Below are 24420 nucleotides of genomic sequence, written 5' to 3'. Positions count from 1 at the left end.
TTCCTACTGTAGCTGAGTTTCTTAAGACTATATCATCTCTACTTTCTCAGTCCTAGTAAATCTTCAGTAGTGCTGCCTTTGCCTCAACCACAGGAATGAAACGGTGTGTCAAGGTCATCAGCAACCATTTGCAGACTCAGGTAATACCTCCAAGTATGGAGCGTGAGTCTGCAGTCCTTACAAGCTCAAGTGCTGCTCAAGTCCGAGCCGCGATTCGGTACCCGTCAGTCTTTATCCAGTGGGGCCCTGACTCTACTGATTTCCTTTAATCCTCTAGCAAACTTTGCTCAGGCTCCTGACCTGAGCAAATGCCTGTTAAATTCCTGTTAAATGCCAGGGTTCTACCACCACCACCGTGGCTCCTCGTCTCCGGCCTGTCTGTTGGTAGAAGCCTCTAAATGCCCCCCAATGGGTTCTCCCATCGTGACTCTTGTCCTTGCCAAGATCATCTTCCAAAAACTCCATGTCATATTTTTTCCCTTTCTTAAGCCCATTTGATGATTCTCCAGTGCCTATACAAGATGGCCTGGCCCCTGCTCTCTAATCTCACCCCTCTACATTTTCTCTTTCTACTCAAATTCCATAGACTTGTCCAAAGGCCCAAATGTATGTGCTGCTTCAAGCCACTTCACCGTTGGTGACATTTTCTCTTTTCTCAGTAAGTCTCCTGTTTCACCTCATGATCTCATTTTCTTAGCTAATTCCTTTTTTTCTTTCTTTTTTTTTATTTTTTGTTTTGTTTTGTTTTTGTTTTTCGAGACAGGGTTTATCTGTATAGCTTGTAGCCTGTTCTGGTACTCGTTCTGTAGACCAGGCTAGCCTCAAACTCACAGAGATCCACCTGCTTCTGCCTCCCAAGTGCTGGGATTGAAGGTGTGCACCACTACAGCTGGGCCTTAGCTAATTCTTATTCATCCTTTATTATTGAGCTCTGGTTTGCTCATCTGGAAAGCATTCTAAAGCCTTTTCTTGTCCCTTCAGTGCACTCTGGGCCAATCTACTTTCTCTGTACTTTTATGTCCTTCCAAGCCTCCATGCTTACTGCCTCTCAGCTAGAGATTTCCTGGGTATTTGAACTGACTTTTTACTTCCTTGTATCCCTTTATGAGTCAGAAAACTGTGAGAGAGTAATTCATCCTTTTAGATGCTTCTCCAACCCTACGGAGAGTAGGTTCTTGATGAATGTTTTGGGAATGGACCTCAGCTTCTATCTCTCCTCCACAAAATCAAAATGTTTATGAGAGGAATCCTAAGTGACTTTCTGCTGTAAGCTCTGCAGTTCTAACCCAAGAGTCAGCTCTCTGTCTTTAAAGGAAAAGGAGCTAGCCGAGTCAAGGTTGCCTTGTTGGCTCTCCTGGCTATTTGCCAGTTTGACCTCTGATCAACCTGAATGCCTTGCTATGCGGAAAGTTCTCCAAATAACAAGAAGTCATGAAGTACACTTCCAAAAGCCTGCAGAGCTGGGGAAAGCTACAGAAGCAATGCTGGTGGGCTGATGTAAACAGGCATGAGCTGAGGAACTAGGTCTCCCATACTGCTCTTTATTCATGCTTCTCTCTTTGACAATATCTCTGTAGCTGACTTACAATCCCACGCTGGTAGCTTAGGGAGAGAAAGTAGCACATGGTGTTTTTTCTCAGTCACCGTGTTACAAAAGAAGTTCACAACTAAACAGATCCCCTGCTCTCACCTCCTCACAGCCAGGCAGTCTCCTGTGTGAACAGTATAGTGTACTTATTCAAAGACAGCTATAGTGTCACTAGGAAATACAATCGGATGGTATCACAACTGTACATGAGTCAGTCGCTAGCATAAAGGTCATTGCACAGCCCATGATTGTAGGGAATGGAACCCACTCACACTCAGCTCTTAGCACTGACTCTAAACTGTACTCTCTACTAGGTGAACACATTCAAATGATGTGTGATTCAAATAAAAAATACTCAAACGTGAAACTCACAAGTTCCAATGGGAACAGAAATCATACAGAATTTTTTTATTCATCAGCTACAACAAGGATTCTGTTTTGTTTTCTTTTCTTTTCTTTACTTCGATTTAAAAAAAAACAGAGTTTCTCTGTGTCGTTCTGGCTGTCCTGTCCTGAAACGCCCTTTGTAGCCTTGAGTCATCTCAAGATCAGAGATCTGCCTGCCTCGGTCTTCCAGTCCTTGAAGTACTGGCCTTCAAGGCGTGTGCTGCTCCATCTAGCTCACGACTAGGATTCTAATGCTCTGTTGTAAGCTCTGAGTGTTTAAACGCCGAAGTTTAAATTGGAAAACAGGTGCTGAGACTCTGTTTGGAACAGCTAAAACCTGCAGACTCTTCCTTTGGATTTTCTGTTCTTAGCTGATGTGTAAGAATCAAGGGGCTTCTGCAACGAGGCTGGTCCCTCTGTACAAGAAGAGGAAAGAGTTCAAAAGAGAAACCACCTATCCATATCACTCTCATTATAAAGCTATGAGAAAATGTCACAGGTCAAGGGAGCCTCTGTTCCTGGTAAAGCCCAAAGCCATAGTTTCATCAAAAAGATGTAGATGCTATCATGACCCTCCAAGGCATCAATGTCAAAAAGGAAAAAAAAGTTTGAAATTCATGAAGTAGCAACAAGTAAGGATTCCTACACACTCATGGCTGTGCCCACGGGCATTAATACAAGTTTACAAACATACCATGGAAATACACATTTGCAGCTAAATTACCACTCAGACTCTACTTAAATTGTTTATATGGGACATTTATGACACCGTGTGAAGACTAATGATAAAAAATTAAAAGTTAATACCATAAAAGTTTTGAAATCCTCAACCACCACAAGTGTTTGTGTATATTAGTTATTCCACTCCGAATAAAAAAGGGAGCAATCATTGAGAAAGTTTCTGCCTCTCCTGGACCACTCCTTTTAACCAGCCAGTTGTCCTGCAGGCTCAGCTTCAAGGCTGTCTTCCCTAACTGTTCCAAGTCCCAGTGGGATTTCAGGGCCCCTTCAGCACCTCCACCTCCCAACACGGAATCTGTCAGATGACGCTGACATAGTCTCGTCAGAGCCACTGCATCTCCCATGAGAGAAATAGCAGGGCTTAGAGGCTAATGTTCCATCTCCACTTCTTGCACAGTGGGGGCTGGGAGCAAGTCTATTTTTTTAAGTTTTAGTTGAAATAATGAAGGTCATTAGCTTTTCACTGTTTTAATCAAGAAGTATGATCGCTCCAACATTTTGGAGCTGGATTCAAATTCAATAAGGGTGGTTTTGGGGTTTTTTTTGTATAGATATGGGTTGAGTGTCCCTTATCCAAAATGTTGGGACCAGAGGTATTTCAGATTTAATATTTTCATAGAATTAATCAAGAAGTATGATCGCTCCAACATTTTGGAGCTGGATTCAAATTCAATAAGGGTGGTTTTGGGGGTTTTTTTGTATAGATATGGGTTGAGTGTCCCTTATCCAAAATGTTGGGACCAGAGGTATTTCAGATTTAATATTTTCATAGAATTTATGAGTTACACGACTCTAACTCAAAATCCAAAATCTAAAATATCTATGATTCATTATTTATTACTGTTATTAATATTAATATTTATGTGTGTATTATTATTATTTAGGTGTGTATTTGTGGTCTATATGAGTGTGGGTGCCCTGGAGGTCAGAAGAGGGCTTTGAAGCTGCTGCAGCTGATGCTACCCTGAGCTGAACCACTTGATGTGAGTGCTGGGAACTGAACCCAGGTCCTCCAGAGGAACCAGTGCACTTAACCTCAAAGCTTCTTCTCCAGCCCCCTTACTACTCTACAATCTTAAGCTCTTGGGTGTTTTGTCACTTCCTAAAACTTTGAGTTCTGTGCCGTTTGGACAAAGGTTTCCGAGTAGGGAAGCCGGTCTGTACTGTAACTTCTTTATTAACTTGTTAGAACCTTGATTTTGAATAAATGTTTTTTAAAACCCTGCAATGCTTAGACAATTTCCTGTGAGTTAAAAGAGGCAAATGATCTCACTAATAACTTCATTTCCAAGTGGGTTAGCACTCTTAAATACTATGAGTTTCCCAGGGAATTTTCCACTATCTGCCAGCAAAGGCCAGACTCTCTTCATAAAAACGTGTTTAATTGCAGTTACGCAGATTAAGTGATGAGGGCTTTATTTTCCTGGTTTCTTGGTATATCTTATCTCTAAAGGCTTTAAAGGGTTCTGTGGTTCTTCAGGTGACACCAATTATGTTGTTCTTCTCATGGAAGTTTAACTTAAGAAAAAAGGAGTAGACTAGGAACAGAGGCAGCATACACAGCCCCATGAGTAAATGTTTCTGCTGATAATTCCACCAGTCTTTCTCCTAGGACATCCTGGGGCAAAGGTTCAAGAATTCCGGTCTGAGACATAGTTACTGTCTACAACCCTAAGTTCAAATCCTGCATCTTACAGCTCTCAGTGTCCTCACCAAATTCCAGCATATTCTATTACTCCGACTTCTTTTTCATGTTTAAGCTGTTGTGAAGAGTTGCTATGCACACTTAACAGCTGCCGTTTCGCTCCCGTTCCCCCACATCCACCCAAAGAGGCTACACTTTAGTCTTGTAGATTAACTTGAAATGAACTATTATCCCCCAGGATGAAATACAATCAAAATGAACTTTGAGAATTTAAATACACACGCACACACAGCCAGCAGACACTTTAATGTCTATAAATAAGGCCTTAAATATTAAGGATTTTAAAGTTGAAGCAGAACATTCCAGACCACCACTCCAGCGGCATATTTTAAGTACTTAGTCCAAAAGGCTGAAAAAAAAAAAAAAAGCTGGGAGCGGAAACACATGAAAACGGCATGTGTAGAATCAGAGGACCCCAAGCCTGGAAAAGGTTCATGCAGAAAGATGGAGCAGGGAAAATTATGAGCTGCTCATAGTCAAAAAGCAAAGGCCAAGAACCATCAGGCAAAGATAATTGCCAGCAGTTTACTAAGGCTCAAGTCCACATTGTGAGGGCTGGGGACAGAGCCCTGAGAGGGTACTTGCCTAGCCAAAGCCAGCTCTTCCCTTGGTCCCCAGCACAGCAATGCATCCTGAATGCTAGAGACAAAAGATTAAGAAAGTAGACCTTTGCCCAAAGAAATCTTAGCTTTCCTAACAGGAAAAACGCAATGAAAGCCACTAACGCAGTGGACCAAAAAAGGTGGTGACACCCGAGTTCAAGCTGCCGGAGTGGAGGTCTTGCAGTTGGTAGGGCCCCTCGGCTCTTGCCCATTCCGTTCTCTGGCTTTCTCATGCAAAACCTAAAGAAGTACATGTTGTTTTTTTTTTTTTTTAAAGTTATTTCAGAGGTGAAATGCTTTGTCCACAGCTGAGTCCAAGGCAGCGAGCTCCAAGCCTGGCTGCATTCCTCTAAGGGTCTCATGAAACAGATTTTGAGCATGTGGAGATTTCTCCTCAAGGAGCAGAAAGGCAAAGCCCACCCCTGGCAAATGTAGAGTGCACCAGCTCCTGAGGGATTAAGGGACTACATTTCTTCCATGCTAAACCATGGCTATTTCAGGATGGGGACACAGGCTGAGGGTGGGAGGTGGCCCCAGGGGTGTGACAGCGAGGGCTAGGGGATGTGAAGAAAATGAAAAGCTTCACACCCACCCCTAAACGGGGGCCCTCACTTCCCACCAGCTCAGGCTAATTCAAACGGACTCCTGAAGATCTTCCTTAAGAAGCAAAGTCTTATACCCACTCCCACCCCTTCCCCCTCACCCCACTCCACCCACCCCACACACCCACCCCTGCACAGCACAGCAGGCCGACAAACTGTCTGGAGAGCCCTGGGCCTCTGTTGACACAACAGGCCCCCTTCATGGTCAGTGCTCACCTGGAACCGTTGGTAGAGAGCAAGTTGTAAGACAATGGAAATACTGTCACCAGCAGGAAGCAGGGATGAGGTGAGACCCCTGCAGGCTCAGCATGGAGAAAACTTGGTGTAATCGTCCCACCTCCAAGTGTCAAGACTGTATTAGAGACTTAGTAGTTTAAAACAATATTAGATATTTGGATGAATTCGCACTGAGGCAAATACTTAGGTATAAAGAAGCCTGTCGCTTTCGACATGAGAAGAAATGACGAATTCACCGAACTGTTTCAGAGGAGCCACATTTAAAACACAGTAGGACTCTATTCACTAAATGACGTCATTACTCAGGGGCACTGCTCTTGTCCAGAGCAGAACGGTGGATCAGTTGGTGTCTGCTCCAACTCAGGGCTTCTGCATAACTCTGGAGATTATTCCAGAATGACTTTAGGGTCTACTGTTTTAACTGAAAGAAAAATGTGAAAAAATAAAAATTTCTTTTCCAATCTGTTAATAAACAAACGGTGCAGAGACCATCTTACGGACTTACGGTAACGCTGTCTGTTGGTCTGTACTGAAAAGCTCACTTAATGATTAGTTTTTGGAAGAAAGTGTTTCACATTCTACCACGACTTAATATGTTAAGTTTATTCATTTATGAAATGCAAACATATTAACTATTAAATACACACCTTTTGGTCTTTTTTTTCAAATCATAAATGTTTTTATTTACTTCAGAAAATTAAACAAAAACCACGAGGTGATGGCACACACCTTTAATCCCAGCACTCAGGAGGCAGAAATAGGTGAAGCTCTGTGAGTTCGATACCAGCCTGGTCTACAGAACAAGCTCTAAGGCAGGCTCCAAAGCTACAGAGAAACCCTGTCTTGAAATACCAAAAAGAAAAAGAAAGAAAAGAAAATTAAACAAATCATTATTCAATTCTGGATAATAGTAACCTATAAACCAACTTTTAAAAAAAAAAAACCTTATTTAACTGGTAAATCTGTGCCCCAAATTAAAACTACATCTTTGTGTATACAGGACAGATATAATTGCCATTGGCAACTACGAACTATAGAAAAAATATTTTATTTAAATGACTCTTCAAGTTAATGAGCTGGGGGAAAGTTTGACAAGAAGTTTCAAGCCACAATATGTACAACACTAAGAACAGGAAATATTCCAAACGTCCATCAGTTAGATGAGGAGACAGCGTGGCATGTTTATGCTCTGGTCACTTTAATGAAAATGTGTGAACTAGTGCCACACACACAACAGCGAGGAGGAACCTTGGAAATAGTATGCGAAAAGGGGAGTCACTTAAGATACGCTCAGTTACACTGATGTGATACCCAAAAGAGAAGAAAGCAAAGCAGTCCATGACAGGGACACAGGGACACGCACATGTGAAAACTATGGAGAACAGCAGCCATCGCAGAGAGCGGAGACACTGTGACTTCCAGAGGGACAGGCATCAGGCAAAGATGCTCTTTTCCAAACAGGTTGCTCATTTCATTGTCATTCTTGATGTTCTATTTGGATTTTATTGATAATTTGCTCATTTCATTGTCATTCTTGATGTTCTATTTGGATTTTATTGATAATTTTACACGTGTGTGTGTGTTCAGACTTGGGATTGAACCCAAGACCTTGTGCCTGCTAAGCACACGCTCGACCACTGAACCACACCCTCAACCCAACTTTAAAGCAAAGCAACAATGATAGGAAATGTATTTGATCACCTGCATCCTTAACCACTACCTAACTGGCAAAGCATGATGGGTCAGAGTGGAGCAACATCCCCGACACAAAATTGTTTTACAAATTTGGCATAAAACACATTCCTAGGACTTCGGCCGTATGACATTTGAATGGCTCTAAAAGAAGAAGAAAAATTAAAAAGATGCCTTAATCCTTTTTAGGGATAGTTTGGTAGATCCTAAATTTTACAAATCAAATCAGTAACAATTAAATTAAGAGCCGAAGGGTCTCCAAGACAGCCCATCTGGGAAATGTGCCCGACAACCGGAGCTCAGTCCCCAGCATCCACACGACAGAAGAGAACAAGCTATCCTCTGGCCTTGACATCTTCACTATAGCACTCTAAAGAGCACGCGTGCGTATGTGCATGTGTTTGCGTGTGCACATACACACACACACACACACACAAATATATAAATAAAATGTTCCATTCAAAAACAGAAAATTCCAAAATAGATGTACTTCTGAGGATCCACTATTCTCTACACAGCATTATACCTTTTCAAATACTTTTTTTCTAATAACAAAGCTCTAATTGGGCAGCAATACCCTCAGTGTGTTAAGGTTTGGGTTTGTCTTCTGTCCTTTTACCCACACTGTTTGGGAGTGTTGCTTGGCTTTCCTGGATTGGTGTGGCAGAAACCCAAGATTGCCCTTAATGTAAGTAACCCTATCCAACATGAAGAATTACTTCATCTTCTCCTCCATCCTATTTCTTCTGGGTGAGGGAGGTCTCATGTGATTCCTTCTCTATCAAATGAGGCGAGTTACCCATAGTTATGGTAGGAATTACATAAGGAAGCTCATGTAGAACATTCAGGAGTCAAAAGGTAGGCATATGCAAGTGTTTGCTATGATGTGTGTTTGTCACCATTGTCATTTTATGAACTCCACCTAAGACTGAATAAGAAAATCCGTACTTAGTGAAATTCTACCCACCAAAATCGATAATGCATTCCTCTGAGAATAACTGTCCTTATAACTCTCCAACTCTTGTTTAGTGATAAGAGCTAAATCAACCTAGAGTCTAGGTTAACCCTACAAGGCAGAGGCAGCTATAGAGTCTGGGTTAACTCTATAATGCAGAGGCAGCTATGGAGTCTAGATTAACCCTGTACTGTAGAGGCAGCTATAGAGTCTGGGTTAACCCTATAAGGTAGGGGCAGCTATGGAAAACCAGTTTACTGTCACACACCCTGTTCCTTGAAGAGTTTGGCTCAAAGATTGTCTCCCATGAGTAAGCCTTCAAAAGGGAAGCAAGGGAGCCATGGAAGAGCTAGAGTATCACACTCTGTTCTTCCTGGAAGGATTTGAGAGCTCCTGACCCAGACATTTGGGAACTCACGGGCACAGAGAGACAGAGAGACATCCACTCCCCAGCAGGACAGACAACCACAGTCAACTGCCTCACCCGGTTGTGAATTCTCTCTGCAGCCAGGGCTGTGGTAAACGACTACATGACTTTTGTTTGTCCTTAATATTATGACTAGGGATGGGTGACAAGTTCAGGCCAATTAAGAAGCACACGAACTGTCACCGGTTCTCAAGCTGAAACCGCCAGCCGTCTGTCCTCACTTGTCACCCTCAGATTCCCTCCAGGAGAAACACTGTGGGTTGAGACAGCGAAGAGGGAATCCTAAGATTATTTTATTGAACTCCAACCACTTTATGATGGTTGAAACTCGCCCACTTCGTCGCACGTATTTTTTGACTGTTCTCTCGGCACAGAATCATTTTGAGAAGAATTTGGGAGCTCCTCCTAGGAGCTTGTGCCTGATGACAATCTCTGAGAGTCTTTGCAACAAGCCCCACAACGCTCACCTTCAGCCCTTCACACATCCAAGCATGACAGCAGCACCAGAGACCTCGGATGGATGAAGAGAGTTATTTGTGTGGCTTGGGATGACATCACATGCTGCGGATCAGTAACCGCCCTGTTTCGCAACTAGGAACTCCTCTTCTAATAGCCTCTGTCAAGGGTTGGCAGTTTTTCTGGAAAATAAATACTTAAAGCTTTTGTGAGCCACACTGCCCCATCTGTCACAGCTCCCTGCCTCTTCTGCTCGCCGTGAGAGAGGCGCAATACGCAAACAAACCAGAGGGCACGCGTACACTCTAGGGAAACTTCTACGTAAGGGCACCAGCCGAATTTCAGAAAATTTTCACAGATCGTGAAATATTCTATTGATGTCGCTGTGACTGTTTATAAATAGAAAAACTATTCTTAGCTCATAATATCAAAAAGTAGATGGTGGGCCAGATTTGGCCGGCCTACAGCACGCAGTAATATATGTAATTACAAAGACCATTTAGATTCCCATATGCTTATCATGTTTCTATCTTTTCCGAGCTAAGTTAATTTTCCTAACACAATGGGGAGGCGGGGCTTGTTTTTTATCAATAATAGAATGTAAAGCATTCAGACATTATCGTGAGGGAAGGGCCACAGTAACCAGGCACGGGGGTGGGGGGTACTGGTTTGGTTTGGTTTGGTTTGGTTTGGTTTGTGTGCAGGGCTACAGGCGGAACCCAGGGTTTCACAAATGCTAGGCAAGCACTTTGCCACCGTGCTACATCCCCAGCCCAGGAAGAAAGGTGGTTTTGGCAGAATTTCCACCTTGATCTCTGCTTACGCACTGTCTATGTGCACCAAGCACCTGGTTTTCTGTGTGGCACTGTCTGACTCCCGTGGCTGGGTTAGAATCCAGTCCTGAGGATCTTTGGTGAGCCAGGATGATGACCCTTTTTAACACATCATTAATGTGTGCGGTAATTAGGCTGCATGTGTGACCGAGCAGGCTATTGCCCCATCAGAAATCCGCGGCTGCCGTGAGTGGGCAGGAACGCCTCTGAGAGGAGCACGTATGCACAGGGCTGTCTCCAAAGACAGGGTTCCAGGCTTGTCGTTAACACTTGTTTGTCTCCTGAGGACAGCAGGTGCTGAGCAAGCACCTCGGGAACCGGCTGCAGTCCACTGGCCAGCTTCCTCACGTCAAACTTCTCATTCCCCATTTGCCGGCATTCCTCGTTCACCCCCACCCCATCCCTGCCTACTGTCCTCCCATGAGAACACAACACACACACACACACACACACACACACACACACACACACACACACACACACACTTTGTCTGTATCCACAAGTCTCACAGAATATTTTCAGCAAGCTGCTAAAGATCCGTAAGCTCAGCTGCATCCTGTCCCCACCTAGTCAAAACTCAGCCTACGGTTGAAAGTCCACCCGAGAGTTGACTGCCTTCCTCACAAACACCGCCCTACGGTGGCACACCCATGTTATCTTACCCTCTCACCTAGCCCCCACCACCGCGAACGTGGAAGAGGACACTAGGTCTTGCTTATAGAGCAAAACATTTGAGCGGTTGGACAGATGCACTGCCCTGTGCTTCCTTTGTGCCAAAGGAGTCAGAACTGCTTGTCGGAAGGCTTTTCTCACGCCACGGGGAATCACCAAATGAAGTATCGCCAGCAGATTCTAAACTTTTTAAGATACCAGTGATCCTCTGAGACACGATTCCAGAAAGATTCATGCAGGACTCTTAATGTAGGCAGTCCTTCCACACAATGGCCATCCACCATGACCACTTAGAAGATCACCAAAGCATTCACCAACAATTCAAAACTATAAAATAGGAGCTTAGTATAGGATGGACCCAAATCGTAGACCCAGAAATAAACCAGGAATGCAAGTCACCCTCAAACTGCTACTTTCTCCTATCCTGTCCAGTTAGCAAATGTTTCCGTCAAGTGATTTCCGCCTCGGGATTGTGAGGTAAAAGAACATGAACTCTTGCTCTCCTGTAAAAGACAACCCCCCCTGAACTCTAGTCTTCAGAAGAAAAGCAGTCAAACTCCTCTCCTTTCCTCATACAGTCCTGGAGTCTCTAACACCCCATGACGAAACGTTTCCTACGAGTAATTAATCCAAAGCAACTCCTATGGAAAAGAAAGTCACAGAGCCCACTCTGTGAGGTGGCAGGGTTGACCTGTGTGTGCCGCTCATTTAACTTTACAAAACTCTGAGCTCCCGTTGTAACCCAGAAAGGTGGGAGGAATGAAGCAAACCTATCCAGGAAGACCTGAACTCAAACACTTCACACAGACCACCCACGATGCCCTAAAAGGCATGATGTCACCCAGGAGGGTGCACAGAGTAAAGTGGAGGTTTTTGAGAGAGAGTTAATTTTGCTTGAGTTTAATTCATAAATAATGGTAATCTTTCCCTAAAGGGCTGTGCCTCAATCAACTGAGAAGACACTCTTTTTATAAGATAATTATTTTTAATACAAGCTATCAATTACTGAGTGCTTTGCTTCCAGGAACGATGCTTAATAGCTTTATAAACACTTATCTTGTTTAACTTGAACAACTAACCCTATTGTGTAGTCATTATTATCTCAGTTTTACAGATGAGGAAATCGAGTGTCAGAGAGGTTAAGAGGTTTGCAGACAGGTCACACAGACAATAAAATACAAACCTAGGGCTGTCTGACTAAAAACCTGTACACGGTACGCCTCCACTACAGGTTTTGTTCACAATACACTCATGATGTATAGGGTAATCCCACTACGCCCCACCTGCTTGTGGAAATCCATGGAGACTAGATCTGAGCGGTTGAGCGTTTTCTACCCAGCTCATGACAATGAAGGAATGCAGATTCCACCCTGGTTCTTCTGTGAGCAGCTTCACTCAGTGACTCACAGCTCAGTGATGCCTGAGAGAGACTCAGCGACTGTCACCCAGCAACAAGTGAGTCACAGAAGCGGATGGCAGCAGATCGGAAACCTCCTGATGACCAGATAACTTCATTTCCCACCCAAAATCCCATTGCCTCGTGGGATTTTTCTGGAATCACTGAAAACCTCGATCACAGGGAAAATTTTGGACTTTTGCTGTGTATATTATAAATACACACATACACAAATATATATTATGAAGCCTGCCTAACTGGGAACAGATTTGAATTCTAATTTTCGAGCCTAATAATCACATGAAGTATGCAACTCTCCAGTGAAAGAGATGCATGGTCTAATCTCAACTCTGCCATCTGCTCGTCACTTCCATAAGCAGTGATGGGAACCATTTCATACAGGGTCTCCGTTTAGGTTAACTGCTCTTATATCTACAAGTTCTTAGCACAGAGCCTGCCACACAGCTGCCTTTTTATCCTCAACACCTTAAACAGCAAAACACATTCTGTTTCGACTAATTGTTACAAGCATCAAAGACAGAATATTCCAGTAGGAAAACACAAGGCTAACCCTCTGGCAAGGTGATCTGTCATGCTATGATCTGAACAGGCAACTTGGGAAAAAAAAAACTTTCAGTAGGCACAGCCCTCTAATGTGCTAAGAGCACTCATGAGTTACCTTGATGATATCCAGGAAAAGCAATTTTTTTTTCAATAAAAGGGTTGTTTTTTTTTTTCTTTTTCTTCTCTTGGTTTTTCAAGACAGGGTTTCTCAGTAGCTATGGAGCCTGTTCTGAAACTTGCTTTGTAGGCCAGGCTGGCCTCGAACTCACAGAGATCCACCTGCCTCTTCCTCCCTAGTGCTGGGATTAAAGTTGTGTGTCACCACCACCATGCTCAATAAAAAAGTTTCAATCATGAAAAAAGAAGTAACGTAGACAGAAATGCCTTTTCTCCCCCCAGTTTGCCCATGCATCGCCATTTCTTGAATATCCTATTTTTTAAATCTTCTTGTTTCAAGTAGTTTCCTTTTTTTTTTTTGATAATTTGTTTTTTCACACAGAGTAGCCTTGAGTAGGCTGGATCTTGCTGTGTAGACCTGGCTAGTCTAAAACTCAGAGGTCCACCTGCCTATGCTTTCTGAGTGCTATGATTAAGGACATTCACCACCACACCTAGCTTAAGTAGTACCTTCTTAGATTTATTTTATTTTTATTTATACGCATTTTGTGGGATGGCAGTGTCTAAGGAGGCCAGAAAAGGGCATTGGATCCCCTGGAGCTAGAGGTACAGGAAGTTGTGAGCAGCGAGATGTGGGTACTGAACAGAACTATGGTCCTCTCAAAGAGCAACGAGCACTCTCAATCACTGAACCACCTCTCCAGGCCCTGCCCCAGGTAGTTTCAACATGAAGATTTAAAAGTAAAACTATCAGATGTAATGCCGGTGTGCAGACTTTCATAGTTTGCAGAATGATGGCCCCTGCAATTTTCTCATAGTCATTCACATGGCTGCATGGAAGTTCTTTGGATTCAGCAATCCTTATCCTTACCCAAAGATGACGTGTTTCAGTACCCTCCATGGGTGTATGAAAGCGTAGCTACTACCAATTTCTGCGTGTTCTGCATATATATATATATATATATATATATATATATATATATATATATACATATACATATAATAGTAGGTGACTGATAATAATGAAATACAACAATTGTAGAAACACACTATATTTATGTAAGAGCGATGCCCGTCAACATCTTATTGAACTGTTCTCACCCTTCTTCCCATGTTGGGAGACGTTAGTTGTATCTTTGCTCATACATTTATCTGGGCATCAAGGCATAGTCTGGGGAGTGGGGGATGCTTTGGCAAAATCAACTGTTCTAATGACTTCACATAAAGGAGGGCAAAGCTCACAAAACGCTGTGTTTTTTACCAAAAGGCCTAAAAGCAGTATTTCTAAATTAGACATACCATGCAATGATAATTAAAACGTCTAGACTGCTAGGATAGCTGAATAAAGCATCTGCCACCATGGCTGCCATTACAGAATAATGTGGTTGAGATCAGTGCCTCTAACAACAAGATGACCACTTATTACTGGTAACAGACATCTCTCTGGAGATCACCATGGTAACATTCATCCCTTCCAACAATCCCTGACACCACACACTGAACAGTTTTTAAATTAAATCATGGCTACAAAATATAAAGAAATTTTAAGATGACATACAAATGGTCTTATCCTCCATTGCTAAAGAAACTATAACTTAACATTATATTCTTTGATATTTAATCTCAACTATCATAGACAATTTTTGCAAATCAAAATATCAGTACCAGTGAAAACCTGACCAAAAATCAAGGGTAGTGTGCCACCATATCAGCAAATATTTGTAAAAGTAGGTTGCAAAGCAGAGGCGGTTTGCTGTGACTTTAAACATTGCTAACAATAAGAAATCCCAGTAACTCAGACTTACATAATTATCAACACATATTAGCAGGGAACAACAATTAAGAGTTAAGAGTTCTAATAATTTCTTCAGAAGTTCAGAGTTTCTTTGCTCGCATGCCAAAGCACTGATGGGGTACAGCAGTGACCCTGGAGAGAAATAACATTGTCAACCAGGCTAGGAAGGTGGGCAAGACCTCAAATCCAGCTTCAAAAGTCACAGTGGCTGTGTAGTATGAGCTGTTCATGTATCTAATTATAAATTGACCTTGTGTCCCCACTGTGAAACTGTCGACAAGCTCTGTATTTAAAAGCTTTTATCTTGGGATGGAAAAGCTATTGAGAAAGCCATCAAAAGTTCCACAAGATTAAGAGTTTCACAGATATGTGTGGTCCCATACCCTATCGTTTTTCAATGTTTACGTTATGAAAAGTTTCAGCTATACCCAGAAGTGCAAAGAGTAATATCATGAACATCTGTGTACCCACAACCAAGTGACAGATTTGTAATGCTTAGACTGAGTCACAGAAGGCCTTTTTAAATGGCAAACAATTACATAGGAAAATAAAACTTTGTGGGTAGCTCTCCCCACTGCCATCCTCCCGCCCGCAAATATCCTGTACTGCCCTGAATGTTTTCGGTCACTCTATAAACTGTACCAGACTATACACACCAATCCACAGCTTGTTCATCCCCAGGATTTTTATTTCTAAAAATGATCCATGTTGTTGACACAAGCACATTTCTTTCGTTTATTTTAATTACTACATAAAGTTTATTGCATGATTACAGCAAATGTTATTTTATTCCCAGAAAGGCCAGTTAGGTTGTTTGTTTGTTTGTTTTAGTTTTCCCTAATCTAAAAAGCATGGAAATGAACACTGTTATGCGTGCCCTGGTGCACATCTACCGTGACTCCTCCTCGAGGCACTGCATTGCAGGGTGCACACATCTGTGGCATTACCAGGAGTTGCCAACTGCTTTTTGTAGTAATCCAACTCAGACTGGCATCCTGACTCAGCCCAAACAAAGTCTCAGATTTGATCCCACCACCACCACAAAAAAAAGTAATTAGACTAAGTAACACCCTAATCATCAGTGTCTATCTGGGATTTGAGAAGGTCTACTTATTTACTTCTCCGTCCTCAACTAAGACAGCCAGACCCTCTGCTTTGCCTACCTGGTGGCTGTAAGACAGCATCCCATTATCCCATTACATTTTCCTCACCACAGTTAGGCTGAGCATCTCTGCATTTTACAGGCCACCTAGACCATTAACGTGACTTAACTTCTCAAGTTCCTCACTAGAAAATGGAGACAACAGTGCTCCCTCTCAGGGATGTTTTAGAACTGACTTGAAAAGCATTTATTCCAGTGCTATAATATATCAGTTGATTAAAAAAAAATACTGGACCGGCTAGATGGCTTAGTAATTAAAGGTGCTTGCCGCCAAACCTGACAACATTGAGTTTGATTGCTTGGGCTCACAATGGTGGAAGGAGAGAACTGACACATCCCCATACGATTATGGTTATGCATGTGAATAAGGAGGCTCAAAACATAAAGTCTTTCTGCATTTCTCCCAAGTTTACAGTCTGCTCTGGATGATTTCTGCAAGACTCAGAGAGCAGATTCTTTGCAATCCCCCTTGCTCAATCAACATAGTTCCCCAAGATAAGAAGCTACACTGTCTGTTTCTAGTGTCCATTCAGGAAAAGTACAGTCAGCAACACAAGGTATTGTGTAAACTGAACCTCAATCAATACACACGTGACTGCCACCTTGTTTGTGACAGGATCATTATCTTGAACCTCAGCAATTGTTTTGTCACAGAGTCAAGGGAACTCTTTAAAAACAGGGTGGTGGAGGCTGACAGGGACTTGCCATGCCCAAGAATTTCCTGGAGTGGACACACAGCCAGGCCTTCATAAATGTCACTATTCCCAAGGTCACTCCACTTCCCCACAGAGCCACAGTGATCTTGCGTATGCAAAGGGAACGGGCAATCATAGCATTTACCGAAAAACAAAGTCATGTGTTCTAAAAGCAATAAACAAAGTATATTGAATCTGGGTATGATAGCACAACCCTTGAATCCCAGCACTTTGGAGGCAGAGGCAGGCAGATCTCTGTGAATTTAAGGTCAGCCTAGTCTACAAATGGAGTTCCAGCCAAGGCCAGGGCTACACAGTGAGACCCTGTCTCAAACAAAGTATACTGAGCAGGCATAGTGGTATATATCTTCCCTCACTCAGGAGGCTGAGATAGTAGCATTTCAAATTAGATATGGCCTTGAACTACACAGTGAATTCCAAACTAACATAGAATATGTAGTGAGACCTAATTAAAAAAAAATGTGTGCTCTGCCTGGACTCATGCCATATTTAATGTCCTGTGATCAATCGCCTCTGGACTCACTTCACTTCCATCTGACCTTTCCTTTGGGAACAGATGCGCTCATCCTTGCAACCTTAACTGGTAGAGTCAGGAAACACATACAGCAGCATGCTAGACCTATGGCATGGTCCTGACATCAGCACCCGCTGGTGATTGGCAAGGCCTCCTCAGATGTGCTTTCATAGCCTCTGAAGTTCACGATTCCTATCCCCTGCAATCAATTTGAGCTGGCACTCAGAGACCAGAAACTCCTCAGTAACTACACTCAGAGATTCTCTCTCCCCAGAGTTGACTTGAGGCTCAACTGCAGCCCAAATATAATTAGGCGGCCTTCTGGAACTATCTAGGTGCAAGGCTTTCTTCCTCACATGAGTGCCAAGTTTCCACTTTCGAGAACTTAAACTGCCATATAAAATGCTCTAGCAAGGATGAGTAATTAGACACTGTAATGGAAAATTAACTGTGTTTTTATTTAGAGCACTTATTTTAACAAGACTTTTTTCCTAACTATTATTAAATTGCAATAAAAATAAATTAAATTCTGAGAATTTACAAAGACATTCTGTTTTGGAAAAAAAAAAAAGTGAACGCTCTCCTGGAGCGTGTTTATTTTGTTAATGCCGTGAAGTGTGTGTAAGGTCCAGGTCATAACCTCATTAGTAATGAGTCCTAATGCTGATTCTATATCTACCACACTCGCTGCGGAGAGACACTGTTTGCAGCTCTCAGACAGCTAAAACAGCAGGCACTGCTGTGTAGGCACCTTGGTCCTCTTTTTCTCCTGCCCTGCTGCCTGCAGTAGACATGTCCTTGCAGCAGAATGCTCTGTGAACACGCAGTGAGCACCTGTGGCTTTAGCAAGTTCGTGGGTGGGAAGGAGGATGTTGGCTAATCCAAATATGAACCCATCTCAAGAGACATGCTGGAGATAGTTCTTCCACCCAACAGAAGTGCCATGCAAGTACTTCCTAAAAGATGTGCATATCTCCTGTCATCCAAATTTTCGCAACCAAACCCTTCAATCATATTCCAGTTAAGAGCTGGCAAACTAGCTCATCCATGAAGCCACAAAATTTACTCCAGGACGGGACAATGGCAAGATGGGAGAGCTGGCTCCGCGGCTCCCACACTAGCCAACAGGCAGGGTACAGCGTGTGAAGCTTGGGCCATCTGAGCTGCTTTGCTTTTCGTTTGTTCCTTTGCCTGCGGCCTTCCAAGCCTGAAACGCTAAGCCCTCCTCTTCCGAAGAAGAAACAGACCCTCAAGATGTTTTGGGTATGACATTTCTCCAGCCGCGTACCCCCTGCCATGAATGTTCAATGATGGGCAGGACCAGGTTCCAGGGGACTCCACTTAAGGTGCCAAGCATGAGTCTAAGTAATCAATGTTACCTGCTTATTGTCTGTGGACAGTGCTCTCAGAAGTCACCTTGATTTGGTCTATAGAATGCTCTAAGCTATCCTATGGCATAAGGTTGAACCTGAGCAGCCTTGAGATTTCACAGAAATCCACTTTTTCTCTTTTATCTTCCTTTTTTTTCTTTCTAATCTCTCTTTACAATTTAAACAACCATTTCAATTCTTACTGCTTCTCATACAGACCAGTAGAAAACCTACAATGTGCTAAAATTAGTTTTATACTGTCTGTCTCCATTTGCATTATAAATTCAGTCTCCATCTCAAAGAATAAATAGCCTGCATGCATCTATGTAACAGGCCTTATAAATGAGTCTGTCTGTCTGGGTATTCTAAGCAAATATAAATATTTGTTTAATTAAATTATCAGATTCAATGATATAAAGGATTGTAGACATTGGGAGAGGCACTTTAAGTCTGCACAAAATTTCTAATCCTTTTTCCATCTGCAACCAGAAAAATCAGCAGCAGCAGGAACTGCTAGGGAACAATTCATAAGCTCTTAGAGCCAATTCCTAAGGAACCCCTCAGTATCTCAATATAATTTCTTTAAAGAGAAATCATAAAACTTAAGGTGAATCAACAGTTGCTCTGCAAACGTATTCTGACCCTGATATCCCCGACGCTGTATGTCCCTCAATGTGTACTCCCTTCAAATGGGAATAGGAGAAACCGGTGTGAGTAATTGCTAATAAAAGCCTGCTTGCCTCTGGCAGCACTGATAATGATCATTTTCTCAGACCCTGGTTTATGTTTCTCCATCTACATTCCAGGGCCAAATTCTCAAGTTCCCAATACGCTACTGGATTTGGTCTCCAACTGAAAGACCCGAGGTTCAGGGACTCAGTGGAAGGAAACTCATGAAGCACTTGCTGGCTCTCTAACAGAGTCGTGCATGTCTGGGCCTCGGATAACTTTTCACCGGCGTGACACCCGGTCTTTGTGGTAAGTGTGCACAAGGACACCACCCCAAAGAACTTGTTTCTCACGGACCCACCAGAGGATAAAATGTTCTCAGTGCCACCTCCTAAGATGGCACACCCTGCCCCAAATGCCCCTTTTGATTGGTTGACTGGCCCCTGGGTGCGACTGCAGGAGTTTATCCAGGGTGTGTAACCAAGATACCACTGTCTTCCTGATTTCTGAGAGTCCTGACAAGGACAACTGTGTAAAAAGTGGACTGAACTATGCCAAAACACCACCGTGATGCTGTGATTCTGAAAAAAAAATTGATAAATCTATCTTTTTCCACTTGGATAGATTGACCTCTTGACCCCTGCCAGCTCCAAAGTCAAGGCCAGACCTAAAGTATCAACTCTGAAGGTCATGAATAGATTCAGCAGAACTATTCTGCCCAAGAAGGGGGAAGGAGCTAGACTACAGATTGTACTAGAATAATTGAAAGTCGCAGGTCTCAAAGTGTCCAAATATCTGTAAGCGCCTCCCCAAGATGAGCAAGTGGAAATGTAAACTCATTCTAAATAGCAACAATAAATTATAAGTGATTAATCCCGTAGGTGTGTTAATCAATCACCTCACAGGAAAACCCTTAGGGTGAGCTGTTGCATGTTTGTGTTTGTGGAACAAGTTGCCTGTTTTCCCTGAACATTCCTCAAACTTAGAAACTCTGACTGTCTCTAAAGATTTAAACACAGAGGCAAAGCTTTCAACAATTCCAGTGCTTCACAATCTAGTTCACTGTGAGGGGCCAATCTTATTCAAATGACTTTCCACCAATGAGAGTTCACCCTGATCCAAAACAGACAACAACAACACACCCCAGAAGGTATACTGCATTTATGAAATCGTAAAGTATACCTTGTTTGGGTAAACCTTCAATCACCGCCTCCATTCTAATATTTGAGAGATGATTACTAACTTCCAACTGGCAATATATTTGATTCTGTGTGAGGAATACTGCTAGCAGATTTAAACATAAGACCTACGGGTCACATACACATTAAGTCAAAAATATTCTATACCTCGCTGACAGTGTGAACAGCAAACCTTGTTTACATGGAGGCTTCCTTTAGATTTTGTTTTCTTTTGTAATTTGATGATAAACTTTTCTTTAGTTTGGCTTAAAGAGAAGGACTCTCCTCAGGATCTAGTAAGGTGGTTTAGGGGGAACCTACTGGAAAGCAGCATTTAGAGACTACTCTCAAAGAGTATAACTATTGTGTTTTCAATAAAGGGCCTGTTAAACAATACTTTTTGATGACGAGTAGTCCATCAAGAGTAAAATGTTTAGTAATCAATTACTTCCAGGTGATTAGCTGCCTAATGAAAAAGACTTCCATTCTAATGTTCGCTTAAATGCATACTCATCTGCCGGAGATCTGATATCATGCGCCGCAACCTGGATTACCAAATCTAGCAACATGGACTGCTTAATTAGGCAGAAGTCTTTTAAACGCGGCTTTTGTTCTGCCCCTGGCCTGTGTGGTTATTAGACATGTTGGTAAGGCAATTGCGAAGAATTTTTTTAGTCTTAGTTTTCAGTATTTTGCCTGACAAAATTCACTTCTGCTGCAGTTACTTTAGCTGGTGGACATGGGTAAACTAAAACGAGAAAATTTGGTAACTTTAATTTCAGTATAAATTTTCACTTACTTTGAATTTTTTGTACATTGCTCCTGCCACATACGCTAAATATCTGTTTCTATCCAGTTACTGTTTCATTATAGATACTAGCAGCTTATGATTTCTATTTTTAATTCATTTTTAAAAGGTTGTACTTATCCTAGCTAAGATTTTTGAGCCTGCATTTGACAGTTAAAAAGTATAAAAAGGCTTTGGAAGCATGAGACCCCAGAGAAGTCACTAATGGGCTTCCCATGATGTTACACATAAGGCTTCCGCTGAAATCGTACACCCACTGAAGGCTGACGATCTGAAAGCATGAATTGTTGTAGCTGGGTTTTACGAGTTTAATTCCACTAGCAAATCCTACTTTCTATATTTTAAGTCTCAACTAGAGCAAAATTGAGGCACATTTTGAAAGAAACAATCCAGAGGAAGAAAGTCATTGCCAATAACCCCTTCTGCCGCAAACCATTAAGAAACTTCTAGGCGCATAGGACTAGCCTGCCATGCCTGTCAACCCACTTTTAACACTCACGAAACTGCCTTTGAATCATTACATTTTGTCTGTTTTATTTCCCACACAAGGTTCAATAAATCATGCAGCTTAGATGACTGCATGACAATTTTCTGGGCCTTTTTCTCCCTCTCTTTTTCCAGCATATATTTTTTTTGCATGACCCAATTCTGTGACTCCTACAAACCATGAAAAGTTGCCTTAGAATTATGGCAGAGTCCGTAGAAGTCAGCAGGTACTAAAGGACTCCTAGGTCCTCCCGGAGTCTCTCTCCTGGGCAGTGACTGAACACGGTGCACTAGGATTTACCACAGAAACAAATCCTTGATGGAATTTGCATTACTGCGGCAAATAGATATTCTCAAAAGAAGACTGAGCCCACTTCTCCCAACCCAGCGTATTCACAGACAACTTTCATGTGAGGCACCACATACAGCAGACACACGAAAGTAAAAATGTTAACATGACAGGTCTCTCCTGTGTCTCTAAAATCTCCTTTGTGTATCTTATTAATCTCCTTGTTTGTAAAAATCCAGTATTATAAGACTTATTGTGGAACATCAGATCTAACTCTGCCTTGCTGACAAAATGTGTAATATTCATTTCTTGGCCAAAAAACGTAGGAATATCTTGGTTTTGGAAAATCTTTGCTGTATTTATTACAGATCTGGTGACAGGTTTAGCAGGACTGTCAAAGAAGCAAAGGAGAAATGGGATTCCAAGCATTATATTTAGCAGATTTTTATCCTAACAGCTCCCGTAAGGAAGTCTTTGAGAACCACTGTTAGCGCACACTTTTATTTTTCAAAATATAGTTTCTTGAACTTACTTTATGGCACTCAGACAACAAGCGTAATGCCAAGGCCCCTCTGGTTTAGAAGCACTAAATGTTTGTTTTTAATGGGAAGCATGGTCAAGAACTTCTTTTTAAAAGAATTTTTTTCTTTAACTTTTTTTTTAAGCTACTCCCACGGTTTTGTATCCACACCACAAATCCCCGAATCCCCACCATGCCAAGCAAATCTAAAACCCGGAGTTTCTCTCACCACACTCAAAAAGTGTTTTAAACGTCTTATTGGGTTGGTTTCCTACAGAACTACTTTTCCAATATTGTTATTAAATTCTGTCTCCTTCCTATTGTCAAGTTTTTGTGGCGAGAGGAAACCAGGTTGGAGGGATGCTTTTACTGTTACCAGTGTTTAGTCCCTTAAAACAAACAAGGGGTTGGTCCCCTGCCTATGTCAAAACGCAGCATAGTCCAAAACTGCTTCCCCAGAGGGAGATCATTTTAAGTTCGGTGAATTCATTAGTTTATTTTGAAGCCCAGGAAACCGATTTACTTGTAAAATTACAAAGATGACATAAGAAGTCGGGCATTAAGTGTACGACCACCAAGCTCAAGTTGAAACCGACAAACTCACTGCGTGAAACCACCTAGGCACTGAATCTGATCAAGTGCTTTGAAGTTTCTCATTGGAACTCCACAGTGCCAGGAAGAAGCGTATTTTCTCCACGAAACAGGAAAGGGCACTACAGAGGCGTCCCACTCCCAGGGCTGCTTGGTCTTAACTTATCTCCCATCCAGGGAGCAGTTCCTTCCCCGGCCCGGGTTGCAAACGCTCCGCTTTTGAATGTTCACTGCTAGGGGGTCAGTTCTTGCAAAGACGCCGGAAAGGAATCGTTCGGTCCTTCTCGCTCTCAAGTTGGAAAGCAGAGGCGACCGCACAAGGGAGAAAGTACCACAACCCACTATCTCCCAGCAATTCTTACCGGTACAAGAATGCAGAGGCTTGGGTCGCACCACCAGCGACGGGCACACAGAGTAGAGGGAAAGTTTCTCAAAGTAGTCGCAGGTCTCCTTGGAGAGGATCTCATCGATCATGAAAGTCTTGTAGCGCCGCCTGGCTGCTTTGAGCTGGCCGGGTGAGCTCAGCCTCAGTTCCGCGTGGCAATGCATGGTGAGCCGGGACTAGAGCCTGGCGACCTGAGTGCTGCGAGCGCCGACTCGTCTCGGACCCCGGGGGCTGGCAAGCGGGCTGGGGCCTGAGCCCCGCTCTTCCGCAGCCAGAGGGGCGCCGGGGGGCCGGGGAGGCGCGCGGACCAGAGCGGGCACGGGCGCGCCTGCTGCGTCTACACCCACCCGCGGAGCAGCATCTTTGACTACAGCCTTTTTGGGACACCGCAGCTGTCAATCAGCGCGCACTTCCTGCAGGGCCAGGTGCGGAGCGCGAGCCGAGGGGCGTCGGCCGCCACCCCGCCCCTGCGCGTCCGTGCGGCCCGGGTGCTAAACTGCGCACCCAGGGTCCGGCAGCTCCAGCTCACCTCCTCCCGCCAGTCCGAGTTGAGCGCTCCCCACGCTAGCTCTCTATTTTAAGACACTCGCGTCGGCTCTTCTCTCCCCATCCCCCAAGCTCCAGGTGTGTGTACGGGGGTGCGCGCGCGCGCGTGTGTGTGCACGCGCAGCACAGCCGGCGCGCGCCACCTCCTCCTGCGGCCCAGGAGTCCCGCCGCCGCTTTTCCAAGCCGAGTCTTCCTCTGTCCTTGCTTAAAGCCAGTCCCGCTAAAGGGGCACACCGCTCCCTGCTCCGCAACCCTGCGGATAGCTATGTCCGCTTCTCTTACCAAAAAGTAGTGGACTCCTCGTTCGGACTCGAGAGGCTCCGGGCCCCAGAGCACGCGCTTCCCGACGACCTCTATGTCTCACTTGTCCTCCCGTGGGCCGTTTCCCAGGACCACGGCGTCCCCTTCTCAGTCCG

The 24420-nt window shown here is 43.4% G+C and overlaps 1 protein-coding gene across 1 annotated transcript in view; it reads right to left on the bottom strand.

Annotated features, from left to right (window-relative positions):
- The window catches only part of Barx2 (BARX homeobox 2), a 66564-nt gene extending 42506 nt beyond the window's left edge, over positions 1-24058 (bottom strand). The window contains exon 1 of the mRNA XM_048458782.3: positions 23435-24058. Coding sequence (XP_048314739.1) covers positions 23435-23621 — 187 coding nt within the window. The 5' untranslated portion in view covers positions 23622-24058. The remainder of the gene's footprint in view (positions 1-23434) is intronic.
- Positions 24059-24420: the final 362 nt, after the last annotated feature.

Source organism: Myodes glareolus, chromosome 4 (genome assembly GCF_982192425.1).
Source record: "Myodes glareolus chromosome 4, mMyoGla1.1, whole genome shotgun sequence".
NCBI lineage: Eukaryota > Metazoa > Chordata > Mammalia > Rodentia > Cricetidae > Myodes > Myodes glareolus.
Note: the sequence above shows the minus strand (reverse complement) of the source record. Positions and strands in the feature narration are given on the sequence as shown.